This window comes from Bufo gargarizans, chromosome 1 (assembly GCF_014858855.1).
Source record: "Bufo gargarizans isolate SCDJY-AF-19 chromosome 1, ASM1485885v1, whole genome shotgun sequence".
NCBI classification, from domain to species: Eukaryota; Metazoa; Chordata; class Amphibia; order Anura; family Bufonidae; genus Bufo; species Bufo gargarizans.
Window position 1 is genome coordinate 50,875,135 of NC_058080.1, and position 17,449 is coordinate 50,892,583.

General features: G+C 48.8%; 1 protein-coding gene across 2 annotated transcripts in view; it reads left to right on the top strand.

The window, feature by feature from the left end:
• The first annotated feature begins 1,080 nt into the window (after positions 1–1,080).
• The window catches only part of ATRN (attractin), a 109,818-nt gene continuing 93,449 nt past the window's right edge, over positions 1,081–17,449 (top strand). For both annotated transcript variants that reach the window (XR_006390113.1, XM_044295406.1), the window contains exons 1-2: positions 1,081–1,348; positions 13,412–13,495. Coding sequence is in view for 1 of the 2 variants with exons in the window: in XM_044295406.1 (XP_044151341.1) it covers positions 1,173–1,348; positions 13,412–13,495 (260 nt within the window). In the remaining variant the exon portion in view is untranslated. The remainder of the gene's footprint in view (positions 1,349–13,411; positions 13,496–17,449) is intronic.

The window sequence follows — 17,449 nt, forward strand, 5'->3', positions numbered from 1 at the left end:
ATAGAACCTATCCTCCTCCTAGCTGACCAGTATAGAGCCTATCCTCCTCCTAGCTGGCCAGTATAGAGCCTATCCTCCTCCTAGCTGACCAGTATAGAGCCTGCCCACCTAATTGCTGACCAGTATAGAGCCTATCCTCCTCCTAGCTGACCAGTATACAGCCTATCCTCCTCCTAGCTGACAAGTATAGAGCATATCCTCCTCCTAGCTGACCAGTATAGAGCCTATCCTCCTCCTAGCTGACCAGCATAGAGCCTATCCTCCTCCTAGCTAACCAGTATAGAGCCTATCCTCCTCCTAGCTGGCCATTATAGAGCCTATCCTCCTCCTAGCTGACCTGTATAGAGCCTATCCTCCTCCTAGCTGGCCAGTATAGAACCTATCCTCCTCCTAGCTGACCAGTATAGAGCCTATCCTCCTCCTAGCTGACCTGTATAGAGCCTATCCTCCTCCTAGCTCACCAGTATAGAGCCTATCCTCCTCCTAGCTGACCTGTATAGAGCCTATCCTCCTCCTAGCTGGCCAGTATAGAACCTATCCTCCTCTTAGCTGACCAGTATAGAGCCTATCCTCCTCCTAGCTGGCCAGTATAGAGCCTATCCTCCTCCTAGCTGACCAGTATAGAGCCTGCCCACCTAATTGCTGACCAGTATAGAGCCTATCCTCCTAGCTGACCAGTATACAGCCTATCCTCCTCCTAGCTGACAAGTATAAAGCCTATCCTCCTCCTAGCTGACCAGTATACAGCCTATCCTCCTCCTAGCTGACAAGTATAAAGCCTATCCTCCTCCTAGCTGACCAGTATACAGCCTATCCTCCTCCTAGCTGACAAGTATAAAGCCTATCCTCCTCCTAGCTGACCAGTATAGAACCTATCCTCCTCCTAGCTCACCAGTATAGAGCCTATCCTCCTCCTCTATATACAGTGGCATGGAAAGCGACTCAGGGTCACCATGGCGACGGCCCAGGAGCAGTCCACTGAGCCTTCACGGGGTGGTGCTTGATACCCCCCTATAGTCAGCTCAGAATGGTCGCTTCTAGCGTGGAGCGCAGAGGACACGTGACCGCGCTTAGCCCCGCCCCGGGTCAGGCCTGGCAGCTCGGTGACGACATCCGAGTGAGCGGAGCAGACTAGTGTCCCCGGACTGGAGAGCGCCGGCCTCGGGGGAGACATGCGGACTGCGGGGCTGCTGCTCGTCCTGCTCCAGCTGTCCCTGTCCCCACTGCTGGAGGCCAAGGAGTGTGAGAAGCCTTGTGTGAACGGCGCCTGCCAGCCGGGCAGCGGACAGTGCCAGTGTGATCCCGGCTGGACCGGAGAGCAGTGCCAGCACTGCGGGGGCCGCTTCTTGTGAGTCCGCCCTCCTCCATGGGCACTGCGGCTGTGTATGTGTGCTGTGTATAGGGGGGACTGGAGCTGGGGGTATACACTGTGTATAGGGGGGACTGGGGGTATACACTGTGTATATAGGGGGAGCTGGGGGTATATACTGTGTACAGGGGGAGCTGGGGGTATATACTGTGTATATAGGGGGGAGCCGGGGGTATACACTGTGTATATGGGGGGAGCTGGGGTATATACTGTGTATATGGGGGGAGCTGGGGGTATACACTGTGTATATGGGGGGAGCAGGGGTTATACACTGTGTATATGGGGGGAGCTGGGGGTATACACTGTGTATATGGGGGGAGCTGGGGGTATACACTGTGTATAGGGGGGACTGGGGGTATATACTGTGTATATAGGGGGGAGCCGGGGGTATATACTGTGTACAGGGGGAGCTGGGGGTATATACTGTGTATATAGGGGGGAGCCGGGGGTATATACTGTGTATATAGGGGGGAGCCGGGGGTATACACTGTGTATATGGGGGGAGCTGGGGTATATACTGTGTATATGGGGGGAGCTGGGGTATATACTGTGTATATGGGGGGAGCTGGGGGTATACACTGTGTATATGGGGGGAGCTGGGGGTATACACTGTATATAGGGGGGAGCTGGGGGTATACACTGTGTATATGGGGGGAGCTGGGGGTATATGCTGTGTATATGGGGGGAGCTGGGGGTATATGCTGTGTATATAGGGGGGAGCTGGGGGTATACGCTGTGTATATAGGGGGAGCTGGGGGTATACACTGTATATAGGGGGGAGCCGGGGGTATATGCTGTGTATAGGGGGGAGCTGGGGGTATACACTGTGTATAGGGGGAGCTGGGGGTATATACTGTGTATAGGGGGAGCTGGGGGTATATGCTGTGTATATGGGGGGGAGCCGGGGGTATATGCTGTGTATATAGGGGGAGCCGGGGGTATATGCTGTGTATAGGGGGGACTGGAGCTGGGGGTATATACTGTGTATATAGGGGGAGCTGGGGGTATTCTGTGTATATAGGGGGGAGCTGGGGGTATATACTGTGTATAGGGGGGACTGGAGCTGGGGGTATACACTGTGTATATAGGGGGAGCTGGGGGTATTCTGTGTATATAGGGGGAGCTGGGGGTATTCTGTGTATATAGGGGGGAGCTGGGGGTATATGCTGTGTATATAGGGGGGAGCTGGGGGTATATACTGTGTACAGGGGGGAGCTGTGGGTATATACTGTGTATAGGGGGAGCTGGGGGTATATACTGTGTATAGGGGGAGCGGGGGGTATATACTGTGTATAGGGGGAGCTGGGGGTATATACTGTGTATAGGGGGAGCTGGGGGTATATACTGTGTATAGGGGGAGCTGGGGGTATATACTGTGTATAGGGGGAGCTGGGGGTATATGCTGTGTACTAGGGGGAGCTGGGGGTATATGCTGTGTACTAGGGGGAGCTGGGGGTATATGCTGTGTATAGGGGGGAGCGGGGGGTATGCGCTGTGTATAGGGGGAGCCGGGGGTATGCGCTGTGTACATGGGGGGGAGCCGGGGGTATGCGCTGTGTACATGGGGGGGAGCCGGGGGTATGCGCTGTGTACATGGGGGGGAGCCGGGGGTATGCGCTGTGTACATGGGGGGGAGCCGGGGGTATGCGCTGTGTACATGGGGGGGAGCCGGGGGTATGCGCTGTGTACATGGGGGGGAGCCGGGGGTATGCGCTGTGTACATGGGGGGGAGCCGGGGGATATATACGGTAGGTCCCCCCCCCCTACGCTCAGTTGTTCTCTGCTTGATGTTGGATGATGGGAGTAGTTGTGTTTCTAACGCTCTGTCTAGTTCTGCTCCCACAGCTGGAGGTTTGTTTCAGTGTGTCTGCGCAGAGCTGAGCAGTCGCCCTCTATGCGGATACATACACAGATACCTTGTAACCACTGCCCAGCCCTGTACTGCTCCTCAGTCTCGGTGTCTAAGTTGGAGGTTTTGAATCACTGACTGCAAGCAGAGGTCTTGACGGAATTAATAGAGAAGATATAAGGCTGCTTTCACACTACAGTTAATATTTTCCGGTATTGAGATCAGTCATAGGGGCTTAATTTTGGGGGAAAAAAGCGCTTGCGTTTTGTCCCCATTCATTGTCAATGGGGACAGAACGGAGCGCTCCAGAATACGTTCCGTTCTCATACCGGAGAACTAACTGCAGCATGCTGTGGTTTTCTTTCCGTCCGGGGATGCGGAGCAAAACGGATCCGTCATAACCCCCAATACAAGATCCGTTTTCTCTGACACAATAGAAGACGGATCCGTCCCCCGTTGACTTTCAGTGGAGCTCATGACGGATCCGTCTTGGCTATGTTGCAGATGGTACAACCGGATCCGTCCATAACAGATGCAGACGGTTGTATTATCAGTAACAGAAGCGTTTTTGCAGATCACTGCCGGATCCAGTAAAACCACTAGTGTGAACCCACCCTAAGGCCCCTTTCACACGGGCGAGTATTCCGTGTGGATGCAATGCGTGAGGTGAACGCACTGAATCCTGACCCATTCATTTCTATGGGGCTGTGCACATGAGCGGTGATTTTCACGCATCACTTGTGCGTTACGTGAAAATCGCAGCATGCTCATCTTTGTGCGTTTTTCACGTTACGCGGGCCCCATAAAAAAGAATGGGGTTGCGTGAAAATCGCAAGTATCCGCAAGCAAGTGCGGATGCGGTGCGATTTTCACGCACGGTTGCCAGGAGACGATCGGGATGGGGACCTGATCATTATTATTTTCCCTTATAACATGGTTATACGGGAAAATAATAGCATTCTGAATACAGACTGCATAGTAAAATTGCGCTGTAAGGGTTAAAAAATAATTTAACTCACCTTAATCCACTTGTTCGCGCAGCCGGCATCTCTTCTGTCTTTTGTGAAGAATAGGACCTTTGGTGACGTCACTGTGCTCATCACATGGTCCATCACATGATCTTTTACCATGGTGATGGACCATGTGATGAGCGCAGGGACGTCATTAAAGGTCCTATTCCTCAAAGAAGAAGACAGAAGAGATGCCGGCTGCGCGAACAAGTGGATTAAGGTGAGTTAAATTATTTTTTAACCCCTCCAGCGCTATTGTACTATGCAGTCTGTATTCAGAATGCTATTATTTTCCCTTAAAACCATGGTATAAGGGGAAATAATACAATCTACACAACCTTGAACCCAAACCTGAACTTCTGTGAAGAAGTTTGGGTCTGGGTACCACAGTCCGTTTTTTATCACACGCGTGCAAAACACATTGCACCCGCGCGATAAAAACTGAACAACGGAACGCGATCGCAGTCAAAACTGACTGCAGTTGCGTAGCTACTCGCGCGAGTTTGCCGCAACGCTCGTCTGCAAGGGGCCTAAGAGGAAGTTGCAGAAGTTTTCGTTCATGGTCAGTCCTGTGCCGTTGGGGTCTTGGAGTTGGCTCCTTACTAAAGTTGAAGGGGTTATCCAGACACTTGCAATCAATGACCTATCCTCGCACAGGCCGTCTGATGAGCGGGGGCCCGATTCTTGGTACCTCCTCCGATCACCAGCCACCCCTTCATACCACTGATCTGCAGGGGCGCTGAGTGTCGGACCCCACCGAGTAATGTCTGATTACTAGTCTTAGTACTAGGAGTACATTGTAGCTGGATGGTGGAGGTAGTAGTAGTTACAGTACATGGGGTGGATGACATGCCAGTATAGAACGTGCGGCTGTAGTGTGAACTGCATCTGATTTATTTCCCGCTCTCCTGTTGGTGCACAGACCCCCGTCTCCCTCCTCTCCTCCGCGCAGCGCAGGTTTCTGCTGCGATCAGTGACCTCCATCAGTCCAGTACACCGGTATTCTCTGGGGGCTCCGCTCCTGGTTCTGGCTCACAATCGCTGATGGAAATCACTGATCAAACACTGATGTGTGAGTAAAGCTTTCCACCCTTGGATGACTTTCATATGTTTATACTGAGTGCATGGATTTAAAGGGCCAGTAGCCGTGTAACTGTGCCACCTGGATTTAAAGGGCCAGTAGCCGTGTAACTGTGCCACCTGGATTTAAAGGGCCAGTAGCCGTGTAACTGTGCCACCTGGATTTAAAGGGCCAGTAGCCGTGTAACTGTGCCACCTGGATTTAAAGGGCCAGTAGCCGTGTAACTGTGCCACCTGGATTTAAAGGGCCAGTAGCCGTGTAACTGTGCCACCTGGATTTAAAGGGCCAGTAGCCGTGTAACTGTGCCACCTGGATTTAAAGGGCCAGTAGCCGTGTAACTGTGCCACCTGGATTTAAAGGGCCAGTAGCCGTGTAACTGTGCCACCTGGATTTAAAGCACAGTTATAGCCCTGTGCTCTGTGTTTGTGGCCGGCCCTGGCGGTTGTATGTAATCTGATGGATCCCATGGCGGTGTGCGGTGTCGCACTATAATATAATCTTTACAGTACTACTGGCGCCATCTCTCTGCTCAGCCTCGCAGTGGACCCGTTCCCTCTGCCGCTCAATCACACTTGTGCTCCCACTGATCAGCCCATAGACCAGGGGGTGCACAACATTTTTGGGTTGGGGTCCACATTGCCAGAGTGAACCAGACGAGCGCTGAAAATAAAATGTAAACTTGAAATACATGTGAGGAGCCAGATGACGCAGGCATGTCTGTTACCGGAGGGTTGGGGGCCGCACGGAATTACCCCCCCCGCCATAGACGGGTTACATGTAGCGATACGTGTTCTGTGTTACATCCATTTTTAAAATGGCAAGAAAAAAACCTGATAAAAATGGGTGAAAACGGACAGTTCAGCGCTGTACGGAAGTAATTCTGTAGATAATGCGTATTTACATCACAAGTGTGAACGAGCCGTAACATGGAGACTCCTCTGTCGTAGCTGCTGCAGAACCTCGTGGTGCACTCCGGCCGCTGACACTGTGAGGGCTCTGTGCAGGGATCTTGCTAAGAATTGACCTGTACATTTTTGCCGCGCTTTGGAGAACCGTGCGACGCACTGAAACCTGCGCCCAAAAGCTCAGTCTGAACATTAGAGAGAGCCCTGCGGTCAAGTAACACAGAGATCCGCGTGAAAAACCGCGCTGCGTTTCTCTTTTGAAACCTGCACCCACGTGCAGGTGCCCTTACCGTATAGTTATAGGGCGGATTTTCGCCAGGGATTTTGCGCCTAACATCTGCACCAGAAATGCATTTAGAACTTCCCCCATTTCAATGGAAAATCTTTATATAAAATCTTACAGCGTTATTTATTATTAATTTTTTTTTCCCGCTTGTGGTTTTAAAAACTGGAAGCATGAAATAGAAGTGTCCTGCCCATTACTGACATGCAACCCGCGGCCAGAATTCCCACTGATAATGGGCAGGAATAAAAATCCATGCCAAATCCGCATCAAAAACTGCACCAGAAAAAACCCCCCAAAAAACTGATGCAGGTTCTGCGCCTGTTTTTTTTTTATTTTTATTTATTTTTTCCCAGCACAGACACGTGTGAACTAAGGTGTGAAGCTGGGAGATGGCAGGGACTGCTACTAGTATGGGAGACCAGTCTTACTATTAGGCCTCTTGCACACGACCGTATGGCCTTTTCAGTATTTTGTGGTCTGCAAAAAACTGATCTACAAAAAATACGGATGACGTTCGTGTGCATTCCGTATTTTGCGGAACGGAACAGCCGGCCCCTAATAGAACAGTACTATCCTTGTCCGTTATGCGGACAATAATAGGACATGTTCTATCTTTGAACGGAAATGGAAGGCATACGGAGTACCTTCATTTTTTATTTTTTGCGGATCCATTAAAATTAAGGGTTCTGTATACGGAACTCAAAAAAAAAAAAAGCAAAGAGCCCAGATTGCAGTGAGGACCGGGCCCCTCAGGATGGTCCGCAGCAGAGGAATTACACTGTCTGGGGATTATTTAATGGTAAGGTGCCCTTTAATTCGCATCCATCATCCCTGGGGTTGTCCTGGTTGGGGACGTGCCCTGAACACGTGACCGTGGATTGTGTGTGTAAATCCGAACTCCGCAAATTGCGGTCCACAATGCACGGGCACCGTCTGTGGGGCAGCCGCATGGGGTCGCAAACCTGTTCACTTGAATGGGTCCGCGATCCTTCCGTTCCGCAAAAAGATAGCGCAAGTTCTATCTTTTTGCGGTGCGGAAGCAGGAAACGGAACCCCAGAATGAACTCCGTTCTGTTCCGTGCTGCATCTCCGGATTTGCGGATCCATTGAAATGAATGGGTCCGCATCCATGATGCTGAATGGCCATGGAACGGTGCCCGTGTATTACGGATACGCAAATGTGGTCCGCAATACAGCAACGGGCTTCATGCGTTTGTGTGAACGAGCCCTTACACGTAAATCCCATGTCCTGGAATCCTGACAGTCCTCACAGAGGCCGACGTTCTTCAGATACTGGAGGACAAGAACCAGCGGATAACAACTCCTATCATTGCATCATGTTACATAGATGACTACCGCGATCCAGCTTCACAATGAATTCTGTTGAGGGGAGGGCTCCTGCTGGCACCAGATGCCTTACAGCCAGACTGATCTGAGGCTGGTCTCCTGGTGCGTAGTTATAATGACGGGTTGGGATCGACGCGGCGTCCCGCTATCCGGCTTTATTATGCACGCTGTTTTTTTCTTTTCTATGATGCGCACATTGATCTCTGTATCACACAGTTATGTGGTTTATGGCGGCTTCTGCTGGATTACTGGGGGAGGGCGGCGTCAGTGACTCACACTGTATACTTACGGAATTCAATCAGCAATCATGACATTGTCGTAGAGGTTTTATAAGTCACTATGGCAGTCGTAAAACCGCCCTGAATACACGTCCGATACTCATTGTAACCGCATATTGTGATTTACTGTCAAGTTCTTGTACTTCAGTGCCGTCTTATACCGGACCGTCGTATACATGGTGTGCTAATGACCCGTGTTATAGCGGTTACATAATTATACCCTATATATTATTCTACATAGGAGGCAGTATTATAGTAGTTTATATTCTTGTACATAGGAGCAGTATTATAGTAGTTATATTCTAGTACATAGGAGCAGTATTATAGTAGTTTATATTCTTGTACATAGGAGCAGTATTATAGTAGTTATATTCTAGTACATAGGAGCAGTATTATAGTAGTTATATTCTTGTACATAGGAGCAGTATTATAGTAGTTATATACTTGTACATAGGAGCAGTATTATAGTAGTTATATTCTTGTACATAGGGGCAGTATTATAGCAGTTATATTCTTGTACATAGGAGGCAGTATTATAGTAGTTATATTCTTGTACATAGGGGCAGTATTATAGCAGTTATATTCTTGTACATAGGAGGCAGTATTATAGTAGTTATATTCTTGTACATAGGGGCAGTATTATAGCAGTTATATTCTTGTACATAGGAGGCAGTATTATAGCAGTTATATTCTTGTACATAGGAGCAGTATTATAGTAGTTTATATTCTTGTACATAGGAGCAGTATTATAGTAGTTATAGTCTTGTACATAGGAGCAGTATTATAGTAGTTATATTCTTGTACATAGGAGAAGTATTATAGTAGTTATATTCCTGTACATAGGAGCAGTATTATAGTAGTTATATTCTTGTACATAGAAGGCAGTATTATAGTAGTTATAGTCTTGTACATAGGAGCAGTATTATAGTAGTTATAGTCTTGTACATAGGAGCAGTATTATAGTAGTTATAGTCTTGTACATAGCAAGCAGTATTATAGTAGTTATAGTCTTGTACATAGCAAGCAGTATTATAGTAGTTATATTCTTGTACATAGGAGCAGTATTATAGTAGTTATAGTCTTGTACATAGGAGCAGTATTATCGTAGTTATATTCTTGTACATAGGAGCAGTATTATAGTAGTTATATTCTTGTACATAGGAGGCAGTATTATAGTAGTTATATTCTTGTACATAGGAGCAGTATTATAGTAGTTATATTCTTGTACATAGGAGCAGTATTATAGCAGTTATATTCTTGTACATAGGAGGCAGTATTATAGCAGTTATATTCATGTACATAGGAGCAGTATTATAGTAGTTATATTCTTGTACATAGAAGCAGTATTATAGTAGTTATATTCTTATACATAGGAGGCAGTATTATAGTAGTTATATTCTTGTACATAGGAGGCAGTATTATAGTAGTTATATTCTTGTACATAGGAGACAGTATTATAGTAGTTATATTCCTGAATACAGGGGGGATTACTGTAGTAATTATTGTACAGGGAGGGGCAGTATTATTTTGGTTGGTGTATTTGATATCTTCTGTCTGGGGTCCATTCTGATGACGGGTGTATCTATCAGACAGAAGGTAGTACATAGACTGGATGTGAATGGCTCAGCCGACAACAGCTGAATGTTGAATGTAGTTCGTCCTTTATTATTCTGTGCGGAAACTTACTTGTTTGGATTTTGAAACCTGCAGATACTTTGTGCAGATTTTACCCTGTTCAATGTAAGGATGAAATCTGCAGCAAACCTGCAAGTACCACATGCGGCTTTGGTGCGGAAAAATCTTTGCTAAAATTCACAATCGCAAAATGATTCATGGACCTATTTCGGGTGCTGTACGCCCTTTTCTGTCCCCCACTGCTGGTTTAGTTTATGCCCTCGCTGTAGTTAGGCGCTGGCTTCCCCCTGAGCTAGGCATGGGGTTGTGCCGATATTCGGCAGCCAGTCTGAACAAGCAGAGCTGCAGGTAAAAGTATGATGGATTGACTGGGTGAGCTACTGCGGACTATTCCAGATGTCCGCAGAACTGTCCTGAGGAATAATTGTTTGCCCAATAGGGGTAGTAGTTCAAATGTATTAATTTATTTTACACCTGTAGGTCAGTTATACTGTATTTGAAATAAATGAATCCATTGGACCCAGCGATGGCTTCCTAATCATTACCGTTTCTGCGCCATCTACAGTAGTGAGGCGCCATGTTGTCGGTGAGGTTTTGTGCCTCTGTCGCCAGGTCTCATTTATTGGCAGTGACTGATAGAAAGCACAAGGTCCGGACCGGAGCATCTGCGGTGCATCCTCCATCTGCAGATGGGTCCGGTCTCAGAGGACGGACAGATGTCCAAGCGATAGTCCTAGATGACACAACCCTCTAATATGTGATCGGCGGCGGTCAGATCCTCGGTACTGGAGCTTCACAGTCTGAATTACTGGTGAGCTCCTACATATACACCGCAGCCAGTCTGAACAAGCAGAGCTGCAGTATAAAGCATGATAAAAACAGACCAGTCGCTTAGGTGGACCATAGCTTAAAGAGGTTCTCCAAGCTCCTGATACTCATGACCTGTTCCCAGGGTAGTTCATTACTGTCAGATCGGTTAGGGGTCTTACATCCGCACCCCGAGTTGTTCCCTGCAGCTTCCAGCACTGGAGCTAGCTCTTGAATCGAGCAGGAAGCACAGTGCCATTCAAAGTGTAGTGGCCATCATGGGTTACTGCAGCTCGGTTACCATTGAAGTAAATAGGAGCTGTGCTGCTGTGACCCAACACGGCCTCTGCACTTTGGCAAACAGCTGATCGGCGGGGGGTGCGGACCCTCACCAATCGGATGTTAATGACCTAGCCTGATCAGGAGCCTAGCCAGCCCCTTTACCAGACACTGCCTAGTGTGGCGCTGTGTGTGGGCTTTTCCAGCAGACTATATAATATGTGCAGTATAATTGTCAGTGCCAGCGTGTGAACGGCGCCCATTGTTGGAGGTAATTTACGGCCTGTAGATGATTTCTTTATGTCTTTCTTGCTCGGGGCAGTAATGTACTCTGTGTTTGCTTTATGTAACTTCTGAGAGCAGCAGATCTGTCACAGGGGATGAGGCAGTTGTCTCTGTAGGGTTTGAGCAACCCCTGTGTAGACGGGGACCCCACAGTCCTCAGTATGAAGAGCACTGGTTTAGTGATGTGCCATTACTTTATAAAATGGGAATATCCCTTTAAATGGAGTCTGTCAGCAGTTTTGTTCATGATAAACTGCTGTCTAAGGCTACATTCACACGTCAGTATTTTTCTATAATCCGAATTTCGGTCCGTTTTTTGCAGATCCGTCGTTCCTGAAAATGTTTCCGTATGTCATCCGTTTTTTGCGGATCCGCAAAAAACGGAAACATGTATACATTTCAATAATCAAATAAAGTTGTTTGGATTTCTTTGAAAAAAAAATAAAAAAATTTGCTATGTGTTTCCAGGAACGGATTCCGCAAAAAGCGGAAGACATACGGAATGACATCCGAATGTCTTCCGTTTTTTGCGGATCCATTGACTTTGCATTGTACCAGGATCCGATTTTTCAGGAACATAATAGGACATGTTTTATATTTAAACGGACATGCGGAACGGAACAACGGAAACGGACAGCACACATTGTGCTGTCCGATTTTTTTCCAGGACCCATTGAAAATGAATGGGTCCAGATCTGGTCCTGATCTGTTCCGCAAAAAACGGAACAGATCAGGAAAGAAAAAACGGACGTGTGAATGGACCCTAACACTAGGTAGGGGCTGAGGCGAGAGCTACAAACATACCTTTTTGGGAGCATTTATTATCAGGAGTGATGTGAAAATTAACTTTTTATTCTTCCAGGTTCTGTTCCTGCAAGTGCCCAGGGGGCGGGCTGCACTGATGTATAGCCCCTCCCCTCTGCTGAGTGACAGCTGCAGCATCCAACCAAGAGACCACTACAGCTATCACAGGGGAGGGGCTATAAGTCAGGGCAGAGAGCACAGTGAAGCTCCACCTCCTGAGCACTTGCAGGAGCAGAGTCTGGCAGAATAAAACCTCATATTCGCACTACCTCGTGCTGTCAGCAGTTTAGCTTGGTCAATCCCACCAAGTACTAGATATGGATGGGCAGGTTAGACCTCACCAGCACAGAGCTGACTGGAACAGACTGGTCCTTAGATGGGGCCACTGGTCCTACAGCTCTCAGTGTATCCTCTCGTTGTGGAGACGTGAAGAGTGTCCGGGATAGTAGGGAGACGTCGGGCAGTGCTCCACAAGCGAGTCCTGTTCTAAAGTTGGGGGCCAGAGGTGGGACCTACGGATATGCCATAAATATCCAACAGCCACGTCCAGTGGTTCAGAATATCCAGTAATCCGGAATCCCGGCATTCAGAGCAGTCCTTGTATATTCTGTATATAGCAGAGTCAATAAGTCATCCATTACCTCCTTCCTAAGCTGGGAACGGCATTAGGCTCATAGTCCACGTCCTCTCATCCGGCATCTGGTAGTCCAGACACTCCAGCACTTAACTGAGAAGCATGCTGGATCTATGTGGCTCCTGAGGTTCACCCTCCAGCATGGTAGCTTTAAATAAGTGTTTCAGAGACGGCACACCAATGTCAGCAGGGTAGCTTTATATTCAACCTTTATTTGCCAGTGGTATAATCTCGGTACAATCTCAAGACATTTATTGCTATTTGCAACGTTTCGGGCCCATTCGGTGCCCTTTGTCAAGCTGAATGGCCGGTCTGAGTGTTTCCACGGCGTGCGGAAACACTCAGCATGGTGGGAGTTGTAGTTTTGCTTCATCTGAAGAGCGGTCACATCTAGAAGATGGAGTCTTCTCCATTCTGCCGGAGATGAATCTGCTGTAGTTCTCCATTGATTTAGGTGTCCTGTTCCTTTAAAATAACATGGCACCTCCTCTCCCCTCCTGTAGTTCTGCGCACAATATATTTTTGGGGCACTCTGTGCGTTTTTGACGCCCCAGACGAGTAGATAGCCCGGTGGCTCGTCGCCTACCCCAGTTAGGGTGTTCAGTGTGAGCACGGTGGGCAAGGCGGATGATTGGGGATCATTGTTCAGAGATTTAGATCCACTTGGATGGGTTTTTACTGGTGCTGCTCCAGTATGTGGTGGTGGCCACCATTGGACAGCGCTGATACATGTAGTTGTGTTGGTGCAGGTCCTCCGTGTCCATGCATCATAGCAGACGTGACTTCTATTCACTCACAGTCTTCGGTTTTCTTACATTTCTGATGTTTCCTATGTCTTTTAGGTTAACTGGACCAAGTGGGACTGTGACGGACGGCCCCGGGAACTACAAGTACAAGACTAAGTGCACCTGGCTGATCGAGGGGCTGTAAGTCACGTGCGCAGCGGCCTGTCTTCTGTACGCCTGTAACCAGAGTCGGCAGCGCCCCTCTCACTTCTTTAGGGGCAGTTTACGGTTTTCTCAGAAGTACTTTCTGGTTCTTGTACATGGCACCAACCTATACCGCAGTGTGGTGCAGATTACCGTCAGTCCCTGTGCCCAGTGGGGCTCACCGTCCAGTTCTCACACTTACTGAGGTCAGTTTCGTAGTATGTTTGAGGTTTGGGGGGCGCCATAGTACCTGAAGGAGACCCCCCCCCCCCCCCCTTCCCCGACGGGAAGAATGTACAAACCCCAGACAGATGTTGATCAAACCCACGACTGGAGGAAAGTGCAGAATTTGAGCCACCATTACAGCAGGGTTATGGTACCCTTAAAGGGATTGTGCATGAATGGGGTGGGTTTAGGCATCCCTCTGTACTTGCCCGGATCAGTAAGGGGGAGTTTACTTAGGCTGGTCCCAGCTCCAGGCCTGCGATGCTCTGCTGCTGTTTTTGACGTGGCTGCAGCCAATTATTGGCCACGATGATGACCTGCTCTACTTCAATCATTGCAAATGGTCATATGACACAAGGTGGTCCGCTCCCCACCGCGGCCAGTGATTGGCTGTGGCGATGTCAAACCAGATGTTTTCAGAGAAGGGGCGCAGCAGAGCGTTGCAGGCCTGGAGGAGCAGGAAGCAGGTAAGTGACCTACCCTTTACAGGTTTCACATAGTAGGGAAGGGGTTGCCAAAAACCCTCCCATTCTTGCACATCCCCTTTAAAGGGGTTGTCTCATCACTAGGATATGCGACCAGTGTCAGGTGGCATCTATCTCCATAATGGAACCCTGAAAATGAAGAGAAGTGCGTTTACTTCTATGGGGGTTGCAAAAGTAGCTGAGCGAGAGCGCATGATATTTTTAGAAGTCCCATAGCGGTGAATGGAGCATGCTTCTCTCCTTTCACCGTTACAGCTCAGCTGTTTTCAAAATTCTGGTAGCGGTGAACAGCAGATGGCTGCGTTTGCGCAGTGTGCTCTCCTTCATTTTGGAGGAGAAACCATTCTAAAGGTAGTGGTGGTACCGCATCTATCTGACATTGGTGGCATGTCCTAGGGATATACCGCTAATCTCTTGTGGGGCGTAAAGCAGCTCTCGTGGCAGCCCTGGGCCTAGTGAAGGGTTTGAGGCCTGCCATGTTAGTACTGCTCTTACTGGGGTGCTATCCTGTTAATGCACGGGTTCTGCTCCCCTAAGGGGATCAGGAAAAAAAGAAAATACCGGTAGGATAATAAAGATTAAAATAAATAAATTAAAAACACTTAAAAAATGGAAAACATTTTCTTGTGCATTATATAAAAATAGAAACAAGAAAAATAAAGAGAATTGGTGCCCTGACTATATCTAAAATACGGGAAGTTTGAGCGAAAAATAAATATAAAAATATGGAGAGATAAGTTATGATGGGAGATAAGTGTTGCCAGGTTGCTTAGAAACCCCTTATCTCCAAGGGGAGCTTTAGATATTGAGCTGCAGCATTTGAGTTGTCGGGCTGTTGTCAGACACTGTGGTATATGTTGGCACCATGTATTGTAGAAGACCCTAGAGTCACCGCGGCCCCCCCCCCCCCCTCCATCAGTCTGGGTATAGAGGGGGCTGCGTAGGGTTCTCTGCTCCTCCGTTCGCTGTGTGACATGTCGGGCGAGCGCTGGACTCGCAAGGTAAATAACAAATATGACCGGCGCCCAAAGTCTAAAGGTGAGGAGGAGGGAGCGGGCAGGGACTGTGCTGCACCCTGCCGTGCACCGCGTCTTACAAGGAGGATGACGGGCGTGGCTGATTACCCCTGGGTGAGGGTGACTCCTGCCGAAAATCCCCCCCCCCCCCACTGCTGTCAGAGAAGCCCGGTATACTTTACACTGTTCCTGACACGGTGCACACATGTATATCCATGTATGCGCACCCTTCTGCCTGTTCATGTTGGATACTGCTGCGGACGTCACACTTTATCTAGAAGGCCGCCGTCCACATGGTAAAAACCTTCAATCATTAGACATCCCCCGTCATGTCGCCTCATCCTACCTCCAAGGGAGTGAAACACTGCACCCTGTACATAGGGCTTTAACATACTCCGTATAATCATATGTAACCCTATAGACAACCATGTATAATCGTAGATGACCCTGTATAATCATATATACCATCATAGATGAGCCCATATAATCGTATTTAACCCTGTAGACGACCCCGTATAATCATATATAACCCTATAGACAACCCCGTTTAATATGTAACCATATAGACAACCCTGTATAATCATATATAACCCTATAGATGACCCTGTATAATCATATACAGGTCCTTCTAAAAAAATTAGCATATTGTGATAAAGTTTATTATTTTCTGTAATGTACTGATAAACATTAGACTTTCATATATTTTAGATTCATTACAGACCAACTGAAGTAGTTCAAGCCTTTTATTGTTTTAATATTGATGATTTTGGCATACAGCTCATGAAAACCCAAAATTCTTATCTAAAAAAATTAGCATTTCTCGCCCAATTCCTTGGGGGACACAGGAACTCTTGGGTATAGCTCATCTCCATAGGAGGCGTGACACTAAGTAAAAGACTGTTAAGCCCCTCCTCCAGCAGCTATACCCTCAGCCTGGAGAGAGAGACTTCCAGTTTTTTGCTTAGTGTCAAGGAGGCAAGACACTCTCTGCACTGCAGAGTTGTCTTGAGGGCACTTGGTCTCCATCGGAGTCCAGACTGCCGATCAATGTTCTGGAGCTGAGGGCCATCCTCCTCTCGCTCCGACACTGGACTTCGTTGCTTCAGGGTCGCCCTGTTCGGGTCCAGTCGGACAATGCCACGGCTGTGGCGTACATAAATCACCAGGGGGGCACTCGCAGCGCGGCGGCGATGAGGGAGGTGTCTCTGATCCTTCGCTGGGCGGAGGTTCATGTTCCGGCCCTTTCGGCCATTTACATTCCGGGGGTGGACAATTGGGCGGCGGATTTCCTCAGCCGGACGACGATCGACCCGGGGGAGTGGTCTCTGCACCCCGACGTCTTCGAGTCTCTTTGTCTCCGTTGGGGTCGTCCGGACGTGGATCTCATGGCCTCCAGATTCAACCACAAACTTCCCATCTACGTGGCCAGGGCCAAGGATCCGGACGCTTACGGCGCGGACGCGCTCGTCCTCCCCTGGACGGAGTTTTCGCTCCTCTACGTGTTTCCGCCCCTGCCTCTTCTTCCGCGTGTCCTTCGGAAGATTGCGGCGGAGGGCACGCCAGCAATCCTAATCGCCCCGGACTGGCCGCGTCGTCCGTGGTACGCCGACCTTATGTTGCTTCTGGCAGACGCTCCCTTGCCTCTGCCTCTCAGAGAAGACCTCCTCTCTCAGGGGCCGATCTTCCACCAGCATTTAGGGTCGCTACGTTTGACGGCGTGGCTATTGAAACCGCGGTCCTGACGCGGCGGGGGTTTTCGGCTGACGTGGTCCGTACCATGATTCGTGCACGAAAACCGGCCTCGGCCAGGATTTATTATCGTACCTGGCGGGCCTATTTGGCTTTCTGTGAGGCCTTGGGGACTCCCCCTCTGAGGTTTTCCCTTCCTACGGTTTTATCCTTTTTGCAGTCTGGTCTGGTTCTGGGCTTGGGTCTCAGTACCCTGAAGGGTCAGATTTCGGCTCTTTCGGTCCTTTTTCAGCGTCCTCTGGCTCCGCTCGGTCCGGTTAAGACCTTTCTTCAGGGGGTTGCTCACTGTGCTCCCCCCTATCGCCCTCCCGTTCCTGCTTGGGATCTTAACGTTGTGTTGGCGGCTCTCCAATCTTCCCCTTACGAGCCTCTGCGCAAGGTTTCCCCTCGCTTGTTGTCTTGCAAAGTTTTCTTTCTCGTCGCTATCGCGTCTCTTCGGCGTGTGTCTGAGTTGGCGGCTCTTTCTTGCGTGGAGC